This window comes from Protopterus annectens, chromosome 4.part0 (assembly GCF_019279795.1).
Source record: "Protopterus annectens isolate FY-2018-M chromosome 4.part0, PAN1.0, whole genome shotgun sequence".
NCBI classification, from domain to species: domain Eukaryota; kingdom Metazoa; phylum Chordata; order Ceratodontiformes; family Protopteridae; genus Protopterus; species Protopterus annectens.
The window spans coordinates 77,148,359-77,174,690 of NC_056733.1; the positions used below are offsets into that span (position 1 = coordinate 77,148,359).

General features: G+C 41.0%; 1 protein-coding gene across 2 annotated transcripts in view; it reads left to right on the forward strand.

Moving 5' to 3' along the window:
* Positions 1-26,332, forward strand: part of RNF157 (ring finger protein 157) — a 1,565,029-nt gene that overhangs the window by 1,170,000 nt on the left and 368,697 nt on the right. For both annotated transcript variants that reach the window (XM_044068100.1, XR_006364438.1), the window contains exon 7: positions 5,826-5,869. In XM_044068100.1, coding sequence (XP_043924035.1) covers positions 5,826-5,869 — 44 coding nt within the window. The remainder of the gene's footprint in view (positions 1-5,825; positions 5,870-26,332) is intronic.

Consider the following 26,332-nt stretch of genomic DNA (forward strand, 5'->3'; position numbering starts at 1 on the left):
GGATGTTTGTTTTTCTCCTTTGAAAATATTGTTAAAGAAAACCTTCCAGATCTTTATCACTTTCTTCCCTCCTAGATTGACAACTTCTATCAGAATGCCATGTGTTCTGGAGACTTTCCTGCAGATTGATTGTACATCACCATTTTTATCTTGGCTCTTCCTATCCTAACTCTTAATTGAGCCTCATCTACATCTAGCCTTAGCATACTTAATTCTTCCATAAACATTTCCATTTCTACTTTTGTTTTGATTTCCACATCTCTCTCCTCTATACAGATTTTCATAAAATTTCCAAAATACTTATAATACGTCTACGGGATCTCTGGTTATTTTCCTTGTTATAGGTTCCCTAAGCTTGGCAACAGCCCTTTCTACTTTCTGTGGCCTGAGCTGTTGTGCTAAAAGCTTTTGTGCTCTTGAGTTATCAAAAAGCAAGTAATTTAACAGCAGTCTTTCTAAACTCATGCATATTATCAAGTTAGTCCCTTAGTTTTTCTTTAGCAGTCTATGGTATGATGGTACGGAGGAGGCTGGACATCTTACATATCCAAGAAACAATATGAAAAGGCAATGCAACAATGCCACTTGGCTTGAGATCCCGAGTCTACTACACAGGAGAAAGCATATGAGAAGGTCCCAAGAAAGTTGATTTGGGCAGTCTTGTAGTGGTTTGAAGTCCCAGAAACATTGGTAGAATTAGTGCTGGCTCACGCTATGTACAGGGACCACAGTAGGGGCTATCCACCTGGTAGTGTAAACCTTGGCTCTAGATGATTGTCACTGTTGAAATGACACCCCGACCCAATGTGCAGAAATGCGAAAAAGGGGTTGTGGATGGATGTACAAGGAACCCAATGACCCTTGCATGAAGAGCATTTAATCTCACAGAGGGGTTTCTAGTTGGAGTGGCTGTACATAAGAGTTCATCTCTGAGACAAGTGATGGTCATACTGGTGATAGATTACACTAGCAAACAGGTCGGAGGGGACAGATTAAGTTGCTGTATGCAGACAGTGTGGCATTACAGGCATACTCTGAGCAAGAACTTTAGCAATGACTAGGTGAATGGCATGCAAAACTGAATGGCACACAGGATGAAACTGAGTGCAGATAAGACAGTAGAAAATTTCAGCAAATTGTGGAAATCAGAAGAGGCTGAGAACTGAAATAGAAGGGAAGATAGTGGTGCAGGTTAACAGCTTCAGATATCTGGGAGGGTTAGTTGAAGAGAAGGGAAGTCTGAATGAAGAGGTCAAAGCTAGAATCAGAGGGGCTGCAGCCAGCTGTCAGGGTGTCAGGTGTAGTGCATCACAGAAGAGTGACAAGCTGGTGTACAAAACAGTGGTGTAACCAGTACTACTGTAAAGTACAGAAACCTAGGTAGTAAAGGCAGAGCAGATGAGGAAACTAGATGTGATGGAAATGAAGTGCCTGAGACTGGTCATAGGATGCACACTGGGACAGAGAAATGAGGACGTAAAAGCAGAAGCCAAAGTAGCTCCAGTTTCAGAGAATGTCAGAGAACAGATTTTGGTGGTTCAGGGACATGTGCAGAAAAGCAGATGATGATTTGGGACAGTCAGGAAGAAGGCAAGAGGAAACAAGGGCATCCAGCAATAGAGGTGGATTGTATAAGAAGGTCTATGACAGTCGGGCATTAGTCTCAAAGAAGTCAGGAGTATGACATTGAATCGAGAGAGATGGCGACAGTTAACCCAACACCCCGATCCCAAGTAGAAAACTGGGTAAAAAGGGATTGATGATGAATCATGACTCTGCAGTTGCTCCTCCTCTTGTTCTGCGAGATTCCCCCATTCTGCAATACTTTAACCTTTGCAGTCCTTCTAAATAATTTGTTACTTCTTAACCATATCTTTCTTTCATTTCTCCTCTTTTTTAAACTTTAATTTCATCCCATTCTCTGGCTATATTTTCTGAAGAAATTTCTATCTTCCCTAATAACTCCCAAATAATTACTACTGCCCATTCCTTAAATTCATCTCTGTTTAACAGATAGGTGGAGAAGTGCTCAGTGTCTCACTTTTATTTCATTACCCTGCATTTTTATTTTGGTTATTTCTGGCACGTTTTCTGAAATATCAAAATTTTCAATTAAGTGCACTTGTTCCTGTGAACTATAATTTCTGTCTAGCCTAGCTTTTGTACCTTGGGGACTAATATATAAATTCTGTCTGAGCTCTTACTACTGAATTCACATCTTCCATACCAAATGTGTTGATACATTTCTTCAAAATGTATCTTCCCTTCCAGCCTCCCAGTACCTCTGCTCTGTTGCAAATCAAATTCTAGTCCCTGATGAAAGCTGATTATTTCTCCCAGAATTTTCTTAAGCTCCACTCTAGCAATTTTAGATGAAATCTAAGTACATGCCAGTTTAAATCTCCTCTCTTGCCATAGTCCCTTACTACTGCAAATCTACCATTCTTTTTTTTCGTCTTCTATCACTATTAGAGCTCCTCAAGCAACTTATATAGGTACCTCCCTTTTCCTTTGTTCCCGATATTCCACTGAATAACTATAATGAAATCCTTTATCGGATTCACATGCTCAGGTCTTTGCAGTTGTCTGCAGTGGCATAGCTATTTTGCCCTATGCATTTTTAATATAATTCACTACTCTTTCTTTTTATATGTACCTGTGAAACCATTCACATTCTAAGGTAATATGTAAAGTTTTTGTTCCCACCTGTTATGTATAACCCCCCTTTTTTTTTTTTTAAATGTCTAGTTTCAGCTTTTGTGTTACATGCACACAGTAATGTTTGGCTGTTTGATTTTGTATACAGTTTTCTGGTCTTGTTCATTAGAACCTATGTCGCATCTTACATGACTTGTTTAGGTGAAAACCCTCAAACAAAAAAAAACGCAGACACACACAGGACATCCCCATAACGTATTAACTTAATACAAACACACAAAACTGTTTACATCTTCAAATAATGAAGTTTAACCTAATAGGAACAATTGTCCCAGGCTGACAGCTACACCCATAGGCTTGAATTGACTTATGAAGGTTTTCCATGTGCTGTATGTTTTTGTCTCATCTGTATTCCTCTTCCAGATGTAGAAAACAACTTGAATGCTTTCAGAACACATCATCTTTTAGCCATTGAAAGAAAAAGTATTCTGTTTTATTGCCCTCATCAGCTTGTTTCCGTAGAAACACGAGGACCAGATACACAGTTGCCTTCAGCTACAAGCTTCTTGTGTTGCACTGTGAACATTTATTTACTAAAGGAAAACTTTTCATTACACTCAGTGTTTTCTACTTGCTGTCACTTAAAACTTCTTAAATCAAGTTGAGGGCTTTTAATCTAGCCATTCTTCTATGCAAAATTAAGAAAAAGCATATCCATTTTACGGGTCTATATTATAATTGCGAAACCTCACATACGCGAATACAGAAATGTCGATACATATTGACTGAACCGTGAAAACACCAAACGTCCTGAACCGGAAAATTCAAAATGTCGAATCTGCATAGTTGGCCAACCCCACCGCCACGTACTATCTTCCCAAACAAAATAAATAATCCACATACATACACTTAACAAAACCCTACTTCTAACCCTAAATTAAAGCTTACATATATTACTATGTATGCACTTACCTTAACCCGCACCCTAACCCTAAGGTCCGTAACTATTGCACACTTACCTTAAGGAGCTATACCGGAGAAGGGCCAACTATGATGATTCGACATTTTGAATTTCGCACTTCAGGATGTTCGGTGTTTTCGTGGTTCGCTCAGTATATGTCAACGTTTCCGTGTTCATGCAACTGCGGTTTCGCGGTTGTAATGGGTAACCCCATTTTACTTGTATCATGCTGTTTTGTCCAGGCTTTCTTCTCTTTTTACATTGCAGTGCCTACTTTTCTTAAACCTGTACAGGAAAGAAAGAATAAGGGAAATGGGTCCTGGTTCCTTTATTATCCCTATCACACAAAAATAACTGAAAAGCTTTACTTGTATAATGTGCAGTATAGGTCATATTTTATAAAAATACTGTTATCAACAAAAACTGTTTTACTTAGTTACCTCGTTCCTTCCACTTTCCCTCTCCTTAATGTTCTCCCAAACATTAATGACATGAAATAGGGCATATGCTTTGGAGTCCCCTTTGAGTTTAACAGTCAAAAAAGTCCAATAGCTCCACATTTTCCTATTCCTCCATATTTTACAAATGTGGTTGATGGTTTGTAATCCCACATTTATTCATTCATTTCCAAGTTGATTCTCTGGTTTATTTTCAACATACTTCAGCCTCTTCTAGTCAACTCTATTGCTTTTTCTCTCTCTCTCTCGCAAGCATTTTCCTTTGGAACATTGAAAAAGTTTCACTGGCATAGTTTCTTTGAGCTTTATTATCAGAAGGATAAGAAACAGAATACCTTTCTCTTTATTAGCTCACTTTTTGTTGGACAAACTTTTGCATTCTCCCCTTGGTATGTTTTGCGTCAAAAAATGACTTTGACCCTCCAGGAAAAATATTCTGAAGATAGCTGGATACAGCAGCTTGAATCTTACACCTGATTCTCACAGTTTCCTTATTGCTGGAATAAATGTACTCCTCTTCTGCCTGGTGTTCCAGTGAAAAATCATTTTACACACACTGTCTCCAACTTTTAGTACTTTGTTCTACAACAGTTTTGTTAGTCACTTCTTTCTGTTAGCATTGTATCTTTACTGTTTAGAGGTCTTGGCAGCTTTCTCCTGGCCTGGTTTGGAGCTTGCACACTATGTGCCCTTGTAATTAAATTCTGCCATGGAATACCAGTCTAGTTACTTTTTTGTGCTTTCGTAAAGTTAGTACAGTCTGTTCTTTCCAGTTTCTGTGGTAGAGCAGAAAATCCCAGGTTTTCCCTACATGCTCTGTGTTTTAATTCTACCATTTTTGAAATATCTGTTCTTGAGCATTTTTATACTTAGCCAGCATTTTCTTCATTTGACCTCTAATTTTTGCAGTTTTGTAAGATCATCTGAATATCTGTTTAAGGCTTCAATTTTTTCAGCCTTTTTTATTTGAGTTGATATACTCCTTCAGTGTTTTTTATTTTCATCAGCTCTGAGTACATTTGACTTATTTTTTTCCTCTAGATTACTGTGTAGACTCCCATCTTCCAAGACCACAGATGCTTCTCTGCCATTGTAAAGGGTTATTTTGCTGCACTGATGCAAACTGGTGAAAGGACAGAGCATGGAGGTGGGAAGCCACTGTGTTTTGTTGTGGGGCTCATGTTTGAGGTCATTGAGTATGGATGGATTGACTTGCATTATCTTTAGTCTCTTTCATTGAATAATGTCAACCTTTTGTCTTTGCAGAGATGCTGTCTGCATAATTGGAAATTACACTCTTAAAAGCTCTTCTATGAATGGTATGAAGTCACCACACCCACTTGTTCTTTTGTCCTCTTCCTGTCTTCATCAGGATCTTCTCACAACTAGCTGAGCTTGATTGGCTGCCTTTAAGTTGTGTAATTATGTGCTACAGGTAACATCCACACCCATGCACCTGCCAGAATTTAGTCCAACGGTTACTATACCTGTAATGAGCAATATGATGGGTGTGATAACAGGTTGCATAATTTTGTTTCCTAGTAAAATATATTTTAACAAAAAAGTGAATAATAAATCATAAAATAAGGAGATTTGATTGTGCTGTTATAAAATGTGAAATCACAAATAGAGATGTGTGTTTTGTCCATCTAGGAATCTGTACAAATACTTCCAGAAAGTGTTATCAGAAAATTGAAACTTTTGTTTTGAAGGCCTATTCAATTAATTTAATGTCTTTACTGTTACAGAACACACAGGTCATTCTCATGTGCTGTTGGCCACATTTGAAAAGGTAAGGTGAATGAATTTATAAACATTTGAATGCTATATATTTATCACAAGGTACCATGTTGCATTTTTTTAATGGCAGTAAAGTAACTTTGTCTAATATAATGTACCATATAGATTCATGATTAAAAAGTCTTCCTGTACCGTATAGTAAATCAATAACATTGGTAATGTATAAAGTTTGTATGAAATATTGTAAAGAGTGAAGCATATGTGTTTAAACAAGTCCTTTATTTCTGCATTTTAATATTGACATATAAATGTGGTCAGTTTGTACCATAAACTCTCTTGCATTGCTGTCTTTTTTACTCAGTAACAATCAGGTTTTCAGCTAGCTTACTGGAAGCCATTTCTATCCATTTCACCAAAATGTTCAGTTTACTATAAGACCAGGGGGATCACATGGGGGGGTGTAGAACTTGGGAATGAGGACGTAATTGTCCTTGGGCTGTAGCTGTAGTATGGCTTCATCACTGGTGCTTCACTGGGTTTTGATATATATATATATATATATATATATATATATATATATATATATATATATATTAATCTCCTGCCTTTGGTACTGCATTGGAAATGCAGTCTGTAGTGCATAATACTGACTCATGGTGCATGCATACTTTCTCACATTCTGTGGTTTCCAACTGTAGTGGCAAACATTGCTTCAGGCATACAATCATTTGGTGTGAGTCTACATGCTTTCACATAGTTAAGGACAATATTGTCAGGCCATATAATGTCCCTTCCTCAAGGCAAACAACTTGGCAATGGCTGTTTGGAGTCTGACCTCTGTTTGCCAGCATCTCCAGAGCCCTAATCCCTGTGATCCCAGATTTACTTGGCTACTTCATCATTTTAGGCATAATGTTAATTTCATCAGTTCCTAGACTGTATTTCTTCAAACTGAAACATTGACAAGGATTTTTGTTTGAAGCAGGCTGTCAGTTATAGTGTGAGGATGGCTAGTGCTAGGAATGGTACTGCATGAAGCTACCTAATTCAATACCTAGCACCAGCCTGTATTGAATTAAGGTAACTTTTTCCTTTCGTAAATATTTTCTTTCCAGGTGATGCCACTTTATGCATTGATTTTCTGTATGTGAAAACATTCTTGGTGTTTTCTCATTGTATGTCATTACAACGGACTTCTTCCTGTGGTTGCAGTACATGATATGCTTTGAGAACCTGATGCATGATCTTCATCTGCCAGCTCGTCTGTCTCATCTTGATTCTCAGTCCCCCCTGAACACATCCCTTCATAGCCAGAGCCATAAACCTGTCTGATCAGGTACATAAAGGATTGCTGCAGTATAGTACTTAAAAAAAAAATAAAAATAAAAAAAAAATAATAATAATAAGGCAGTGGGTTTCAAGCTGTCTGTTGTGGTAGCGTGGCTTATCTTGAACCCCAGCTGTATTTTCAAGCTGCCTGTGGATTGTCAGTCCTCTTTGTACTGGCATATGAATTACACATGAGTGGGGCTGACCTGAGAGCTGCTACTTCTGCTTACAGTGGTATGGGCTGCTTATTATGTTGGCTCTACGTCTTCTGCATATTAGTATCATCCTTAAGGTTGGATATCAATAAAGTGGGGCTAGCAGGAGCACCCTCTCTTTGCATCCAATGGCACAAGTGCCTTGACTTACCCATCACTCATCCTATTTCTGTCTGCTTGCTGGAAAAGTTTCCCCCAGCGCTAGCACTTTCAGTGCACTTCACCTCACACCAGTCCCAACAAAAAAATGGCAAACGTAGTGGTGAATCTTTCCAATATTGTTTAACATTTCTTTGTTACATTTTCAGGGAGTTATTCGGGTGCAGATTGTACTTTGGGGTATAGAGACTTGAAAACAGATTCTTGTTTATGGGGATAATACAATGATGTAGGGGTAAACTGATATTTTATTGATTTGCTTTACTGACTGAATGATGACTTTTTTCCCCTAGTCACACTGGGCTTTTTTGTGATGACATATTTCTGCTGACAGGAAGTGTCACTTGGAGAATATATGACTTTAATTTTGATTTAATGCAGTAGATTACAAATGTGCTGTTGATGCACACTGTATTCCATCATTGGACCTTGTGATGTTGATTCATAGTCCGATTTTGTCCTGGGAGAACTAGTGCAGTGATGAGGATTGGGTCCACTTGCAGGAGGTTCACAGTTCTCTGGCAGGTTTCTTGACCAACACATCTCGTCATATGCCTGTGATGGCTGCCATTTGTAGCCAGATTTATTTTTAAGATGCTCATTTTCACCTTCTGTGCCTGACACAGTCCGAGTCCTGCTTTACTGAAAAGAGCTATTGATCCATTATATCCCTGCTAAGCATTTCAAGTTGTTGGATTTGGAATCAGCTGCCTTCCATGATTCAGACATGCTAATCAGATCCTTCCTGTAAGAGGGTCCCAAGGTATAGGTATCAGCTAGTTTTTTAGTATGGTATGATGCAATCCCAGCAGGGACACCTCATTTTTAACTTCAGATTTAAAAATTTTGAATGCTTAATTTGGGTGTAAAGTGAAATTTCAATGATTTGCTTTGCTGGCTGAATGATGATTTCCAGTTCTCATTGTAAGTTGATATTTTTAAAAAGACAAGTCCTACCCTAACCATGTGTCCTATGACCATCCCTACTATAAACAAAAAGTGGAACTTTGTGGACTTCTGTTTGCCAAGGGAGACTTGCATTTGCAACACATTCCAAAAGGGTTTTTGCAATTTTGAACTGTTACAGTTGTAGCGCACACGCAGGTGTAGCTGAAGAGATATGGGTTCCTTCCTACATGGCTCTGGTGACACCCCTATTAGGGCCAACACACCAAGGTGGCAAGAGGGACAGATTTTATTCTAGGTGACACATCTAGTTTAAAAAAGGGAATAGCACAACCATGAACAAATTATTTCAACAGTGCACTAATTAGCAATAAGGCAAGGTGAGAATATGCATGCAATGAAAACATACATTTACCCCCTTTCCCAGAACTCAACGGAAGAAGGTCTTGACATTCAAAAATGCACAAAGAAGGCAAGATCAATGAGCAGTAAAGCTTTATAATGCAGCAATACAAACACAGGAAAAATGCAATGTCATTAAACAACAAAAGAGTCATAATACAACAATACAGATATGAGAAAATGCAATGTCATTGAGCAGCAAAATTCTTGACAGCAGTACTAACACGAGCAAAATGCAATGTCATTGAACAATGAAGATTTATAATGCAACAATACAAATATGAGAGAATGCAGTGTCATTCAGCAGTACTAACACCTCTACCCCCGTGATCAATTCTAAACAGACCAACTATGAAACACTCTATTATACCTTGTTCACTGGCCAGTGACTACTTAGTCTTGCTGCCGGCATGATGGGGCCCAAGTTGGAGCTCATATGGATCCAGTTATTTGTAATCCACAAGGCATTAAAGGGGGGGACCAAATCCTATAAAAATATAAAATGATGGCCAGAGCCTCTCACTACTCTGTCGAGAATATCCTAGTGACCAGGCGCCTTGGTTCCTCTGATGAGAAAAGTTAAAAATCACCTACCAGAACTCTGGTAATCATCTATGGCTTCTTTGGTACTAGGCCCAAGGGAACTCCTTTTCTTGCCGAATCATAGCAGGCGTGGAACTACTGGTTTCAGACTTCTCTACTGATTCCACAAAATACCATATCCAGGATTTCAGCAGGAGACAGACACAATCTGCTACTTCACTTCCCTGTCCCAAAACACTAGAAAAGAAAAAACAAGTCATGCTGAAAGGCCCTTTTTCCCTTCAGCTCTGTGTTTGTCTTCTCTCCTTCAGCTAGTGTTCCAGACTCCTTTTTCACTTTCGAAATTGTCTTTTATATTCCTGAAAAGAGCTCCACCTTGTGGTGTAATGGAAAACTACAGTCTATTACTTCTACATGAAATACAGTGGGAGCTACACTCTTCCCCCCACTTGAAAATCTTGGGTCCCCCCAAGTCAAATGTAGATTAGCAAAAAATATTTACAAACACTAATGCACCATCAACTGAACAATATTTTTGCATTCAAAAGGTACATTCCACCAAAGGTAATCAGCCTTATGCTTAACTTGGGATGGAGTGTCACCACTGGAGTAGAAGGCATAGGGATTATGAGCTCAGACTCTCCGATGAGCTGTGGTCACAGGTTCCTGTGTACTATGTCCCAGACTGTTATAGGTGAATATCTGTGGGAGCTGAATCAGTCTCTGCAGTTTTGGCTTGGAAGAGACAGCTAAGAAATTTTGCTTGGAAGGTTTGTCACTCACATCACATTCAATGTCTAGTTCTTCAGTAGGCATATTGTCTACTTCTAAGATCTCCTCTTGTATAACTTCACGTTTTCCATAACGGTATGACTATCCTCAGCACTATTTTCTGGAAGTTTGCATAGCAGGGCCTCCATCAGTATCAGGTTCTGCATGAGGCACAGAAACATTACTTAGTCTGTTGTTAAGTCTGGGATGCTCAAAATGACAAGGAATGAATTCCGGTGCATTTACATTGAGATTACAGACCATGGGGTCTTGAACATCCTCATAAAAAAGCCCACTGAAACCCCAGTCATCATCACTGTCCTCCTCTCCTTCAGCAGGAGGAAGCATAAGCTCTTGAATATTGGTGAGGATAGTTCCTCTCCACCTTAGCCTTCTGGATCGCCTTGTGTTAGGCTTAAGCTGAGCCATTCTGGGTTCCGGATTCATGAGTTTCACTGATTTTGCCAAAGGCATTAAGTTGCTTCGGTGCCAGGATTTAATGGGCCCTTCTTTCCCCTCAGGGCAAACTTGGTAGACAGGGATATTGCTTAGCTGAGAACAAATTATGTAAATCTCAGATCCCCAGCGGTCAGCTAGTTTATGCTTTCCTTTTAGGTTCATAGGTTCATAGATTAGTACTAGGCTAACTGCCCTTGTGAGCCATTTTAAGCCTAGCCAATTATCCCGTGTGAGACTCAAACCCTGCACCTTGTGTTTGTAAGTCAAACACCTTAACCATTAGGCCACCCTCCCAACCCTCCCTATTTTAGTCCCAAATATCGCAAAAGAACTCTGTCTCCTGGCTGCAAGTCATGCATCTTTACTTTTTTGTTATAGTGAGCCTTGTTTCGCTGATGTCTTTGTCCTGTTGATTTTTCAGCAAGCTCATAAGCCTATCTGAGGTTCTTCTTGAGTCTCTACACACAACTGCTGTGAGATTGCACTGGTGTATCATCAGCTGCGACTCCAAAGGTGATGTCAACAGGAAGACGAGCTTCTCTTCCAAACATTAGGAAGTAAGGCGAGAATCCTGTAGCATCATTTTTAGTATTGTTGTAAGCATGCACCACTGTGGCTACATGTCTACTCCATTGACTTTCCTTCTCAGCAGATGGCGTCCCCAACATGTCTAGTAAAGTTCTGTTGAAACACTCAGGCTGAGGATCCCCTTGAGGATGATAAGGAGTGGTGAGGCTTTTTTGGACTCCCAACAGAGTGAGTAGCTCATGGATAAGCTTGCTCTCAAAATCACATCCTTGATCAGAGTGTATCCTTTTTGGCAGTTCATAGTGCACAAAGAACTTCTCAACTAGTAGTTTCGCCACTGTATTAGCTTTCTGATTGCGAGTGGGAAATGCTTGAGCATACCTGGTATAATGGTCTGTCACCACCAGCACATTACTGATCCTGCCTTCATCCGGTTCAGTGCACATAAAATCTATACAGACCAGTTCCATGGGTCCACTACTTTGTGTTAGACCCAATGAGGCAACTCTGATCGGCAGAGTCTTTCTCTGAATGCAACGAAGACATGTACGACAATAATCCTCAACATCTTGCTTTCATGCATGGCCAGTAGAAACGGTCATGTACCAGACCCATACTTATGTCATAACCAAGATGACCATGTTCATCATGCAATGACCGGAGTACTACTTCTCTGTACTTCTGAGGAAGCAACATTTGCCATTTTTCACTGCCGAGTGCACTAGGAGATGATCTATACACTAGTCCATTCTGTATCTGGAGTCTGTCCCATTCTTTGGCCAAAAGTCTTGCCAAAGGATAAATATTTGTGCGAAGCATATTAACTTGTTTCTTCTCTAAAGCAGCTAACACTAGCTGACCTAAGGGATCTTCTCTTTGATCTGTCCTGAGGTAGCAATAAAGCCTGCAAATTGACCAGATTACAGTAAGCTTGGGGTATGCTTGCTGTAGACGGACCCAACTTCTAGGCCCAACATTCAGTGTGTTGATAGGTTGCAATCTGACACACAGCTCTCACCTCTGGTGCTGGAATTTCCACCCATTCATTGTCTGGGTGTAAATCTCCCTGAGGTCTTCTGGACAGACCATCAGCATCTCCATTTACGTGTCCTGGGCGGTATTTCAAACTGAAATTGTAGTTGCATAGAGCTGCCATCCATCTGTGGCCAGTAGCATCTAGCTTTGCAGTGGCCTGCATGTATGTCAGAGGATTGTCAGTCGGCCCTTCAAATTCAGCCCCATGGAGATAGTCATGCAGCTTGTCCACTACCGCCTACTTTAAGGCAAGGAATTCCAACTTGTGTGCAGGGTAGTTTTTTTCTGTGGGGATAAACTCTGACTGATAAAAGCCACAGGCCTCAGCTTCTTGTCATACTCCTGGTAAAAGGACTCCTCCTAAGCCATCCCTGCTAACATCCACATGTAAAGTGTATGGCTTTGTAGAGTCAGCATATGCCAGCACAGGTGTATGTGTGAGGCAGTATTTAACTGTTCAAATGACTCTGCACTCAGGAGCCCAACGACTCTCAATGAGTTCTTTAGGACCTCTTGGTCCCTTAGGCTTTTTCACAAGGATATGTTCATCTGTTTCATCTGCTTTCTCATCATTTCAGAGCAAATGGTTGTGGGGTCGTGCTATCTCTGAAAATCCTTCCACAAATCTTCTGTAGTAACTGCAGAACCCCAGGAAAGATTGCAGCTCTGTGATAGTTTTGGGTCAGGGCCAAGACGTCACTGCTTCAACTTTGCTGGGATCTGTGGATATTCCATTTGCAGACACTACATGTCCCACATATAACACTGAAGGTTGAAAGAACTTGCATTTGTCCAATGACAGCTTTAGGCCTTCCTTCTCAAGCCTGTCCAATACCTTCATCAGTCTTTCTTCATGCTCCTCTAGGATCCTCCCAAAGACAATGATGTCCAGGTAGACTAAGACTTCCAGGAGATGCATATTTCCAACTGTTCTTTCCATGATTCTCTGGAAAGTTGCTGGTGCATTTGATAACCCTTGAGGTAAGTGATCAAACTCAAAAAATTCCAAAGGGGTGATAAAAGCAGTCTTCTCTATCTTCTTGGTGCATAGGGATTTGATAGTATCCACTCCTTAAGTCTAGCACACTGAACCACTTACTGCCCACCAGGCAATTTAGAGCATCTTCAATCCGGGGAGTTGTGTACTGGTCTGGAATGGTTCGCTGATTCAGAGTACAATAGTCAACACACATGCAAATTGACCCATTCTTTTTCCTGACATTGACAATGGGAGAGGCATATGGAATTCTTGACTCTCGAATTATCCCTATGGCTTTTAGTTCTTCCAAATGTTTTCTTAAGTCCTCCAGGTCTCCTGGGGCTACTCTTCTGGAACGTTCCCTGAAGGTCCAGTCCTCTTTTACTCTTATTCGGTGTTCTGCACATTTTGCACAGCCCACATCTAGCTCGCTAGTAGAAAAACAATTTTTCTTTTTCATTAGTAGCTCTTTAACTCTGGTTAGCCACTTAGGGGGCAAGAGACCACCTCCTATCTCAATATCTTCCAGCTTCAGCTCGTTGGCTGTGCTCTCATTCCTTGTCAATGGTTTACTATTGTTTATGCGAACTACATTCTATCAGCTGCAATGTGCCAAAAAGCAGAATGTCGAACACACAAGCACTTTTGCACCAGATAGTCAACTCCACTTATGCGAATGCACAACTGCATTCGCATAAGTGGAAATCGACTATCTGCATGGAGATCGCGGTACAGTGGGGAGTGGAAATTCATCCACATCTCCACTGTAGTGCGATCTTGGAGTTAGAATATATAAGTAGGGGGTGGGGGGCACATCCCCCCCTACAAAAACGTGATAGCTGTATAGGAGTTTGATTTACATCTGTTCCTATATGGCTATCGCATGGTGGTTTCGACAACAATGTCAAGTCAAATGCTTTGAGCATTTGGTTTGACATTGTGAAAGTTTTTTTTTTTTTACTTTTGGTATTACCATTCGTTTATTTGCACGGGAAATGTTTTTCCGTTCGAATAAACAGTAGTAAACCACTTATCAACACAGAAGCAGGTTAGGGCGTGGCAGCATAAACATTTCCCAAATACACTTGTGAATGCAGGACAATGGGAGCACTTCCTTTATTTTTCAACCCCACAGGCAAAATGTCATAAGGATGCTTTAACTTGTCCCCAGGACAATCTTCTGGGACTAGTTCCAGCCCCAGTGGGAAGTCACTTTCTGGATCCGTTTCCATCATGAGATGAGAGGAAACCTTTTGTCCACACAGCCTCACTTCGGCTCTCAAGCAGGTGACCTGACCAGGATGAATTATTTGCTCTTTCCCAGACAAGGTCCACATATGACCAGTTTCATCTTCCTTACTATCCTTCTGTCTTTGAAGGGCACAGAAAACTGGTCTCAGGAGAGGATGCAGTGTTGGGTGTTACTGGGTCAACTGAGGAATTAGCATTCTTCTGACAAGTTCAGTATTTGTCCCCACTAAAATAGATGCTGAATCCTTTCCTTTTAGCCTGAGCACACGTCAGCAAGTGTTTCAAAAACTTCTGTTGACAGAAAATTCTAACTTTAGTGAGACATACCCATCGTAAGGGAACTTCGTGTCACTTAGCCCTCAGATCTCCAAATCTTCCAACTTTTCAAGTGGCAAATGGTTTAAGTATTTTTGGTAGAAGTCTCTGTACAGAATGGTGATTTGTGCACCAGTATCCAACAGTGCTTTACTATACACTCCTATTTTTACTGACACGACAGGGGATGGCCCCCAACAGGCCATCGGGTAGTTTGTTTCTGGTGTTATTCAGCTGTAAAACAGTCAGCATGTGGTTGAGGTACCGCTAGTTGACCTCGCCATTTTGACGGATAAGACTCTTGCTTTAGTAATGCTTTGCGGTTTGAGATGCTGAGATTTTGGCTGAGATGGCTTTCCAACTCGGTTGTTCACCTCAGATGAGCTAGAAGTGTGCATAGTAGGTAGTCTCTCTCCCCTATTACAAGGGTTAGTGTGGAAAGGAGATCCAGGATGCTGTCTCTTGATGTTAGATTTTATGGAGCTCTTTGTAACTAGGCATTCAGCTGGCTCCTTCACTGATGCCCTTTGAAGTTTCCCTGTATTGCACTAGCCAATAATAGTTTGTCCACTTTTTTCAAGTTCTCTGCATTAGGACACTGTCGCTTTGTATGCCCTGCATCTCCACAGCGAAAACTAACTCCCGTAGGAACTTTGAGCATTGGCTTTTTCGGTCAGGGAAGACACCTGCATCTGCAACTGTGACACCTCTACATTGCAGACACTCTGGGCCACGACTCATGTTTGAGTAGTGTTTTAGTTGCTGTTGAAACACTGAGATTTGGCTTCCAACAGGGCTTCCTCTTCCCTCACCTCTTTAACCAACTGAGAATAAGTTAGAGTCTCTTCCCTATTTCCTATCCTCATTTTCCACACAATGGGGTCCATAGCTTGAGTTCCCTGTAAAATTTGTCCAATCCGTACTTGGTCAGCTACTTTTGGATCCACCCCCTTCTTTAGGATGATCAGGTGGAGCATTTTATCTAATCGCATAATGTAATCAGATAGTTTCTCACCAACTTCTTGGTATGTATGTTCAAATTGATACAGTAGGTCAGCAGCCCCTCTCGGTCCTTCCAAACACATCCTGCAATACTTCTAAGTAGTCCTTGGCCATGCAGTCTTGCTTTACCCATCCTTAGGTTACGTATGGTATTTGCAGCTTAATCCCTTTAGACTTTCAGGTATCTGCTGCTGCTAATGAGATTCTGGGATATCCCACTCTTCTAGGGCTTATTGAAGCCTGATCTGTCCAGGATTCAAAATCTTCCTCTCCCTGAGGTGTGGGTTGTTTGCCAGAAAAGAAATGCAATTTGCGGTAGCCAAACCCAGTCAGTGGCTGTGTAGGCTTTAAGGATTTTTTTACAATACTTCCCAAAGCATTCAAAACGCAGTGAAGCTGCAGCTTCTGGTGTAAGGTTCTGACATACTTGGATAGCTTCCACAGGTATTTTCTCTGTTGCTGAGGTAGTGCACTTATCAGGGATTACCACACGGACTGCACTCTCGCCTGAAATTTGTACACTTCAAGGTATGTGCTCATACACTAAAGGACATTTCCATTCTAATAAGGCCAATGTGCTCTGCTTGGTAGGGTCCACAGTGCTGTCCAACAAAAATCCACCCCCACAACTGGCAGGGATCCTGTGACTTTATGTATTTACATATCAGTCCATGTGACCCCTGGCAAAGCCAGAACTAAGTAATGCTCTGACTGAGCATAGTGCTGCTCGCACCACTTTGCGGCTACTTCTGGGTTCATGTTTCTGCTGGATTTGCTTTCCACACACACAGGGGAATAGGGTGGAGTCCAAGGCAGTACAGGAAATCCCGGACGAGCCCCCAGATGTAGCTCACCCACAAGTGTAGCTGAAGACATATAGGTTCCTTCCTGCCTGGCTCTGGTGACATCCCTATTAGGCCCAATACACCAAGGTGGCAAGAGGGACAGATTTTATTCTAGGTGACACATCTAGTTTAAAAAAGGCAATAGCACAACCATAAACAAATTATTGCAACAATGCACCAGTTAGCAGTAAGGCAAGGTGAAAATATGCATGCAGTGAAAACATACATTCACCCTCTTCCCCAGAACTCAACAGAAGAAGGTCTTGACATTCAAACATGCACAAAGAAGGCAATATCAATGAGCAGTAAAGCTTTATAATGCAGCAATACAAACATGGGAATAAAATGCAATGTCATTAAGCAATAAAAGTCATAATACAGATATGAGAAAATGCAATGTCATTGAGCAGCAAAATTCTTTAAGACAACAGTACTAACACGAGCAAAATGCAATGTAATTGAACAATGAGGATTTATAGTGCCACAATACAAATATGAGAGAATGCAATGTCATTCAGCAGTACTAACACCCTCTACCCCCTTGATCATTTCTAAACAGACCAACTATGAAACGCTCTATTATACCTTGTTCACTGGCCAGTGACTACTTGGTCTTGCTGCCGGCATGATGGGGCCCAAGTTGGAGCTCATATGGATCCAGTTATTTGTAATCCACAAAGCATTAAAGGGGGGGGCACAATCTTATAAAATGACAGACAGAGCCTCTCACCACTCCGTCGAGAATATCCTAGTGACTGGTAATCATCTATGGCTTCTCGGTACTAGGCCCAAGGGAACTCCTTTTCTTGCTGAATCATAGCAGGCGTGGAACTACTGGTTTCAGACTTCTGTACTGATTCCATAAAATACCATGTTCAGGATTTCAGCAAGAGACGGACACAATCTGCTACTTCACTTCCCTGTGCCAAAACAATAGAAAAGAAAAAACAGTCATGCTGCAAGGCCCTTTTTCCCTAAAGCTTCGAGTTTCAGTCCTCCCTCCTTCAGCTAGTGTTCCAGACTCCTCTTTCACTTTCGAAATTGTCTTTTATATTCCTGAAAAGCACTCCACCTTGTGGTGTAATGGAAAACTACAGTCTATTACTTCCACATGAAATACAGTGGGACCTACACAGTAAAAGTGTATGTGATCTGAGTAATCTGCTACAGAATATACTTTTTTGTAGTTTCAGTTCTAAAAGCAAATAAAAGCAAGTAACTGCAAAAGGGCACAATTTCAAGATGAGGTTGTCATTATTGCACTTGCATTTACTTTTATACAGTCATACGTGTATATGATATGTAATTTATGCTGTATCAAGTAATCCAAGTCAGAACAACTGCATTCTGAAGACTGTGCAAATGTTCATGAAAATAAGAGAACAAAATATCCCAGCATTATGAAATCAAGTAATCAAGCTAAAAGTCAAAGTAATCCAATTAAATATTTAGAACCTTACCCCCCAGATTGTTTTTGCTGCTTTTGTAGTACAGGAAGCCCTTTGCAAACCCTCCCCATTTGTGATTGTACTAATCCTGTAGTCCTACAACTACAGAGAAAGGGCAAAGACCAGAAACACAAGAATCTGTCATGCTCATCATCTGCGACACTGTACTGCATCACACAGAAATTGAACTGCAGTTGCAGTTCTAACAAGGTTAAAAAACTGTACATTCTGCCTCACCAACACCCAAACCAAGAGTCACAGTAAGGTTGCTGAGAAGGGTGCAACTGCCCCAGGCACAAGCTGTTAAGTAGTTTAGTCAGCACTATAGAAGAGCTGCCGATTGGCCCCTGCAAGCAGTGTGTGTAATCATTTAAGCAGTCATAATTGCAATCACAATTGCTTAAATGAAGGTATTTAGCTTGCTGACTTGCTGTAAGGGTGAACAAGTAACAACATGTATGAGTTGCTGATCTGTTCCTGATTTGCAACTCTGTAAGCAGTATTAATTCTACCGCTTGTAGACTTGCAGGTCTGGGGCTGATTATAAACTCTTACAGAGTGCCAGTAATATCCTTGTCAGTGCATATGCTTTGCCTGTATTTGTGTCTGTGTGTAAAAAGCTCTTGGGTAGATACTTAAAGGACAACCGCGCCCTCAGACTCAAAAAACATATTAATTTCATCATGGTTTGATGTTTCCTACATTTTAATTGCACTCTGAGACTATTTTGAGCTTTTTAGATATTTTTAGATGCAATTTCTGACTCTGACCACATGGGGTCTGGCATATTGAAAAAATTCAGACTGTTTACTCTGCCTCTAAGTATCCCAGAATGCATTATTTGTCTCCAAAAAATTGCATCAGATCTGCCACGTTTTGCCTTAAGCTGCTGTCACTTCATTGACTTAACAGGCATTCACTGCAGTCTTAAAATCCCCTACTTTTGGTTAAAATGTTATCCTTTTTCATTGACCACTTAAAACACAAGCAGTGCAAATGCTACCGAACAGAACTGAAAGGTGCATTTCCTAGCTCTTTCATCTTAGAAATGCTAAATTGCTTCCTTTTGTGAAGGCTGAAATCTAGCTCTTCAAGGAATCTCCCCTCCCACTTCACACCTACCTTCCCTAGCTGTCAAAGAGCCAAGGGTAATTTGACCCATTATATCTGCATGTGATTGACAGCTCGTCACAGCAGGTGACCAGAGTAATGTACTGTTTGCTTGTCAGCCTTTTCCTCCTTACAGTGGGAGACATTTTTTGTTGCACTACTCCTGTCAAATTTAAAACCAAGCTACATAGCACTGGCAATAATCTCTGCTTTGCAAAGCAGTCTGCCACTTATTTTCCCTTCCTGTTTAAATAGCTAACAAATGATGCACTATAAACTTGAAATATTTTAGACTTGCATGACAGCACCCACATGCTTTTTTGAGTCAATATTTAAAAAAAATTATGGTAGTGCATACACACACGCAGACACACGCACGCAGACACACACACTGCTTTACTTCTACAATGATTTAGATTTTTACATTTTATAGCAGTGTACTAACCAAGCAGAGAAATCTGGTTCAAAAGCAAGGATAAATTGATCCTGAAATACCTATGAACCTCAGCGCAAGAAATTAGGACAAAGCCATACATAGAAGTGGGACAAAGGCACAAACGGAAAAGCGCAGTCCGGGTCTGAACTGTCTGCAAACAGCTACAGTTAACTTTGAGTATGTGTCTACCTGTTTGAGCCAATATTCATTTTCCCCTGGAGAGCACTCTGCTTTGGCTTGTAAGCAGCCCCCCCACCACACCCACACCCACACACACCCACACCCACACACACACACACGCACACTTGCCCCTTGCTGTATCCTATGGACATTAGAAGGCCTCCAGCTGAGGGCACTACATAGGTTACCTGTATTTTTTGGCAAGTTCTTCCTCCTATTTTATTTCTTCTCACTCAGAGCCCCTACCATGATAGTGCTATCCCTGGCCACAAAAACAAAATGGTTGCAAGGCATGTACTTCACTACCAGAAAACTGAGATCAGAAAAGCTTACCAGCCTTAGAGATTTTATCAGACTTTGCTTCTCAGTGGCTTGTGTGCTATACTCACTCACAAAATGTTATATTAACAGGCAGAATATCACTTTGCAGACTAAAGAAATAGCATTTTGTCTACCAAACTTTATCACAAAGTCAAAAAGTATATATGCCGTGCTGATTCCATTATTTCAATAGGAATTGGCAGCAACTCTCACTCAAGGCATGCTGCTTAGCAGCTTTACAATGACTAAGCTGCTGTGCTTGTACAAGCAGCAAAATTCCTCATTTCTTTTCCCATCTATCTTCTATTTCTCCCTTATTTTCCTTACGTTTTTCATTAATTTAAAAACAAAACAACAAGCAGGCTCAAAGAATATAATAGCAACCGTGACATTAATCTTACAAGAACCTGCGCTCTATGTGTAACGGAGCATTGTGAAGTGTCTGAGGCTACTTCTAAACTATGGACAAAATGTTGAACCTCTATATTGCCTACATCACTGTATATTTACCTGCTATAATAATCTTACATGGGAACCCAGAAATGCACTTAGCCTAGTTGCATGAAACAAGTATAGCTGCAGAAACCACCCCTGGACTACTACCACTCTCTTGCTGACAATTCATAAGTATGTTTACAGGCTGCAGAATTACTCAATAAATACGTTTTATGCCTAATGGCTCCAGCGTCCACATTATAATAATTTCGTTACCCAGCTAACTGAAAAAAAAAGGTATTATTCAGCTGTGGCAAAGTTTCAAGCAGGTAGCAGGTTTGATGGCACACACACTAAAATGGAGCAAGCAGAGTAGCATAACAAATAAAACGGAGCAAGCCCAGTAGCATAACCAATAAAACGGATTACTAATATTAAAAAAAAAATAAAAAACATGACAAGACCGAAACGCGAAGCTCAACAACAGAAACAAACAGCCGAAAACATTACAAAACATCTGCAGCATGCAATCGCGAAGCACGAGGCATCAACAAACTAAAGAAAACCAAATACAGCTACAAATACAGCAAGGTTTTTAAAAAAAACACACCAGCAACCACAATCGCGAAGCACAAGGCATCAACTAAAGAAAACCAAATATAGCTACAAATACAGCATAGTTTTTAAAAAACACCAGCAAGCATCTAAAAACACTAGACAGTAATATAATTACTACAAGCAGCAATACACTTACTTCAGAAGGAAACCCAAAGGCAGCAAGCACAGAAACACACAGATCGATTCAAGAATACAAAAGACGCCAGCATTAAACATAACTGGGGAAATATAAACCCTGGATCAAAATGAAAATAAGTAGGCTAAGCTAAAAATGCAGATGCGAAAGGGAAGCATGTGGCACCCTTACAAACAGAAAAAGATTAACTCCACTAATGTGCAATTAAAAACTTGGGAGGACACAATATCAGGGCTAGGGAGGCATAGAAACAGGGACAAATTACATTTAGGATACACTATTAAGAAGTAATAAGACTTACCTTACTTATGAAGTAGCAAAACGCTGGTGAAGAAGTGCTTCACATGAATAGAGTCTACCAGATTTGCTAACACACAAAAGGAGTTCCACACAGCACCTAGTCCATTTATTAGGTTAACAGTGGGCTGGGAAAGGCAGTGTTGACATCACAATGTGGGAGGATCACAGGGATTCTGTACAGCATGCAAATAAGGCAGTGTTTACGTCACTTTGGGGGAGGAAACCTCCCAGGATCTTCAGCAAGAGCTATGGCAGATGTGACATCATTATTTAAGAGACTACTAGACAGTTTTCATCTTGGTTTTAAAACTGAAAGTCAAACAGTATGGAAAAGTATGAAGCCTAAGCAGTAAAAGAGAATAGTGAATTTTTTTTTAAAGCTGCGGTTATGTTTTTTTGAGGCTGTATCACATAACAGGATTTTAGGGAGACATCAGGTAGAGATATTTGATTTGATATCCCGTTGTTTTCCTTTAAGGACTATTTTCTGGCTGAGAGTTACTAGATGGGGCTTGATTGGGGATACCAATTAACGTAGCTACAGCACCACCCAAACCATCCAAGCTTAATCTAGTGGAGATGGAGCAGTTGTTTCAAAAGTATCCAAAAAATGTAAAAACAGCAATAAGGTATACATTTTGCCTGCTGCACCACCATCCTTATTGCCCAGAGAAATTGTGATTCTTGGTGTCCACCCTTATTAATAATCTACATATAAACCAGATATGAAACTTTGCAAATGGTCACAAGGTAATAAAGAACTACAGTGGATCACTTGGGGTGTGAAATAAAATATTATGAAATCCAGTGTCATTAGAGATGTTTTGGGAGGGACAGCATCTGGTTTTGTATTTAGTGGCATTTGCTTTTTATAGTGCTGAAATGGAAGAATCTTCCCCAGGATTCAATAAAACCTACACTATGTGTACACTGTTCTGAGTGAACAGACAACAAAGGCATAACTCGCACCTTCTTTCTCCTAATTTTAGTTTTCTTACTGATTTTGTAGCAGCTTTAAATACTGAGGGATTCATAAAGGTTACCACAAACTGTAGACTACATGTACATTTTGTGTAATCTTTGAGTGACTAGAAAGTACAAAAAATGTAGTAAGGATGTTCTTGAATACATATCATGTACAGTTTAGTGTAGGCATTATTGAATTTGCCCTCTTAAGTATATCCATTTATATTCTGAAAATAAATTATGGCAAAACTATATATCTTAATGCATTACTTAGCTGCTCAGAGAAGGAAGAATCCTGGCATCACAGGCTTTCAGTAGAGGTCATGCTGTGTAAGTCAGTGTCATATGCAGTAGTAGACAGCTGAGATCCATTCACAAAATGTTTATTACAAGAGCTAACAACTCAGGTGGTGACTCTGTGTACTCATCTTTACTGGCCAAGATTTGGAACTCCCTCTCTGTAAGAAACACAGTAAACACCAACCTTTTTATAGGATTATAGGCGATTACTAGGCTATCAACCTGGAGGTTAAGCCTAGCCATTTCATCCCAATATAGTACCATGAAAATGCTAGTCAATACTGAAGATTGCATTTAGTGATGACTGCCCAGGTCCAGGAGGGTTGTGGGCACCATCGCCGGTAAGAATTTATGGTGTCCCATCCACTCATCCAGGTTCTTCTTGAACAGTGTCACAGAGATGCTCTGTTTCGCATGAATTGGTAGCGTGTCCCAAAGATGCAGCAGTCGCTGGGAGATGAATCTCTCCCTCCAGCATGTCCTGTTTAAGTCACAGCCCATATTTAGGTCCCTGGAACAGGTAGGGCCAGTCTTGTTTGATTTACTGATATGCAGCAAGTTCTTTAGGTCTTGAATTGCTTTATAAGCTAGGCATAAGTCTCCCCTAAGAAGTCTGTATGACATGGAGTATAGTGACAGGGACTTCAGTCTGTCTGTGTAAGGCACATGCTGGAGCCCGTTGATCATCTTTGTTAAAAACCTTTAAGGTCTCCCCAGTTGCTGTGGATGTTTTATACAGTACATACCAAACAGGGTGTTATATTCAAGTATGGGCCGTATTAGTGCCAAGTATAGAGAGGTTATAACCGATAACCTCTTTAGCTCTCAAGGCGATGCCTTTACTAATCAAGTGTGCTACACAGAAAGCCTTCCTTACTATAGTAGACACATGGTGGTCGAAGTTAAGGTTGCAGCCAACTTGTGATCTCTGGTCCCTTACCCTCTTCATGGGTACTTAAGGTATTGTTGTTGATTTGATAGTGCGAAGGGAATGATGATGCATTTCTTTGCATTCAGCTTGAGACTGTGGCTAATACACCAGTTAATGATCTGTGTGAGACCCTCCTGGAGTATAATGACATAATTTGGGGATTCATTGATTTCACCTAGTTTTCAGTCGTCTGCATACTTGGTCAGCCACAACCTCTTAGTTTTGACCTGAACTTTTGAGAAGTATATACCAAACAGTAGGGGGCCAGCACTGATCCCTGTGGTACCCCACTGGTAATAGGTCTACTGGCTGATGTGGAGTCCCCCACTTTGATAGTGTGTGTCCAGTTTGAGACAGTTGGCAACCCATCTTACAACAAAAGGATTTACATTCAGTTTGCTAGGTTTATCAGTAATGCCTGAATGTGGGATTGTGTCAAAAGCCTTTGCCAAGTCAAAGTATGCTGTGTGCACAGATTTACTCTCATCATTGGCCCTGGTCACATTTTCAAAGTCGTCCACCAGATTTAACAGGCAGGATCTGCTCTTGATGAAACCAAATTGGGTAGGATCCAGGGTTTGGAAGTTGCCTATGTTTTTATTTATGAGGTCCATAATGATAATTTCCATGGTCTTACAGATGAGGCTGGTCAGCTTATGGTTCTGTAATTCTCCGGGTCTGTTGCTAGGCTGCCTTTGTACAGGGGAATAACTGTTGCTCTTCTCCATTCCGCAGGAACAAAGCATGTGGTTAGACTATGGTTGAAAAGGGTACTTAATGATTATGCTATTTCATGTTTTAGACTAGGAGACAGTCTGGGATATCGTCTGGTCTCACATAGGCTGCATTTCTAGCCTTGGGCAAGGCTTTGAAGACCTGCTTTTCAGATATGTGGGGGTGGGGGGTGGGGGAAAGTTTGTGATAAGTTAGGAGGGGATAAGGGAGTGAAATTTTCACCAAACCTATCCGCTAGCAGGTTTACCACCTTTGTGGGGTCAGTGTGATACCATTGGTCACTAGTTCTGCACATGGTTGGATCCTACCTTTTAGGCTATGTACATAGCTGTAAAAGGCCTTATGGTTATGCTTAGCTCTACTTGCAAAGATGTCCTTCTATTCCTATGTTGCAGTATTCTTGGTGTGGGATTTTCTTCCTCATGCGACCCCGTATGTCAGCTCCTATACAAAAGCTTCAGCTTGGCTGTTGCAGTTGTGTGGGACGTCACATATTGGGCTATAAACCAGGGACCTCAAATGTGATGTCTGCACGCACAGACCTCAGAACTTTTCAGCCGCAGACAACCGTCACATCGTGTGCTTTGCTGCTTCACTACAAGACGTCTGAAAGCTAAGTACACCGTTGAGGTTTTTCTTTGACCTCTAGCTAAAGCTTGGTTTGTTATAGTAAACATTAGCCAATGTTAGCAAAAAAGGGCAAATGCCAATATGGGTGCCAGATACCGCATAAAGATACGAGTGACTGCTGCATTTTTCTGCCTAAGCCTAGAGCACAATCACGCCGCTTTGTCTGTCTGCCAATCCTTCGGTCCTAAGACCTTACCCAAATAATAACAGACAAACACCACAGTTATGTGGTACCTTCAAGCAGGGAGGGTCAAAAGCGTACCACCTCTGCAGACTAATCTTACTAATTGGGACCTAGCCACACAACACATCTTGTCCCTGCATCCCCTCACAGGGCAACAAATAAGCAGACCTTCTCAGCAGGACATCCTCTCCAAATCATGAATGGATGCTGGACAGCAATGTCTTTCTAGATATTGTCCACCGGTGGGGCACACCTCAAGTAAATTTGTTTGCCTCCACCCAAAACAGACAACTGCAGACTTTCTGCTCCAAGACCTACTCCCCACTAGCTTGGAGAGTAGACACATTCAGCATTTCATGGAAGGGAATGTTTCTATATGCCTTTCTTCCCTTCCCGTTTATTCAAAAAGTCCTCCTGAAAATCAGGAGAAACAAACCAAAAATCTTGTTGGTGACCCCCTATTAGCAAAGGCAGCACTGGTTCCCCCTACTTCTCAATCTAGCCAAGGGGGTGGACCTTCTGACACAACAAAATAGAACCCTCATACACCCACACTTGCAGATGTTGTCACTGACACTGTGGGGGATATACTTTTAATTCCCTTCAGGCACCACTACTCAGAGGACGAGCTTTCAGTCCTGAGGGAAGCCAGGAATCCTAATACAAGAAAATCTTACTTGACTAAATGGGAGAGATTTTCAAAATGGTGCCTGGGCAAGGGCAGGGATCCATGCATCACAGATCCCCGCCCCACCCCAGTTCTTGCCTATGTTTGTCAACTAGTAAAGGGGGTTCTTTCTTACTCTTCAGTGAAAGTCCACCTTTCAGCAGTCTCAGCCTGCCTGTCTCTAGACCCTCCCCTACTAGCCAGGCTCAATCTGAAGCTATTCTTAAAAGGGGTCTTGCACATCAGACCACCAAGAACACCCATCCCACCACCCTGGGACCTGAACTTCATCCTGGAAAAACTAGCACAGTCTCCGTTTGAACCTGCTAGTACGGCTACTCTGCAAATGTGTACATGGAAGACAGTCCTGCTAGTGGCC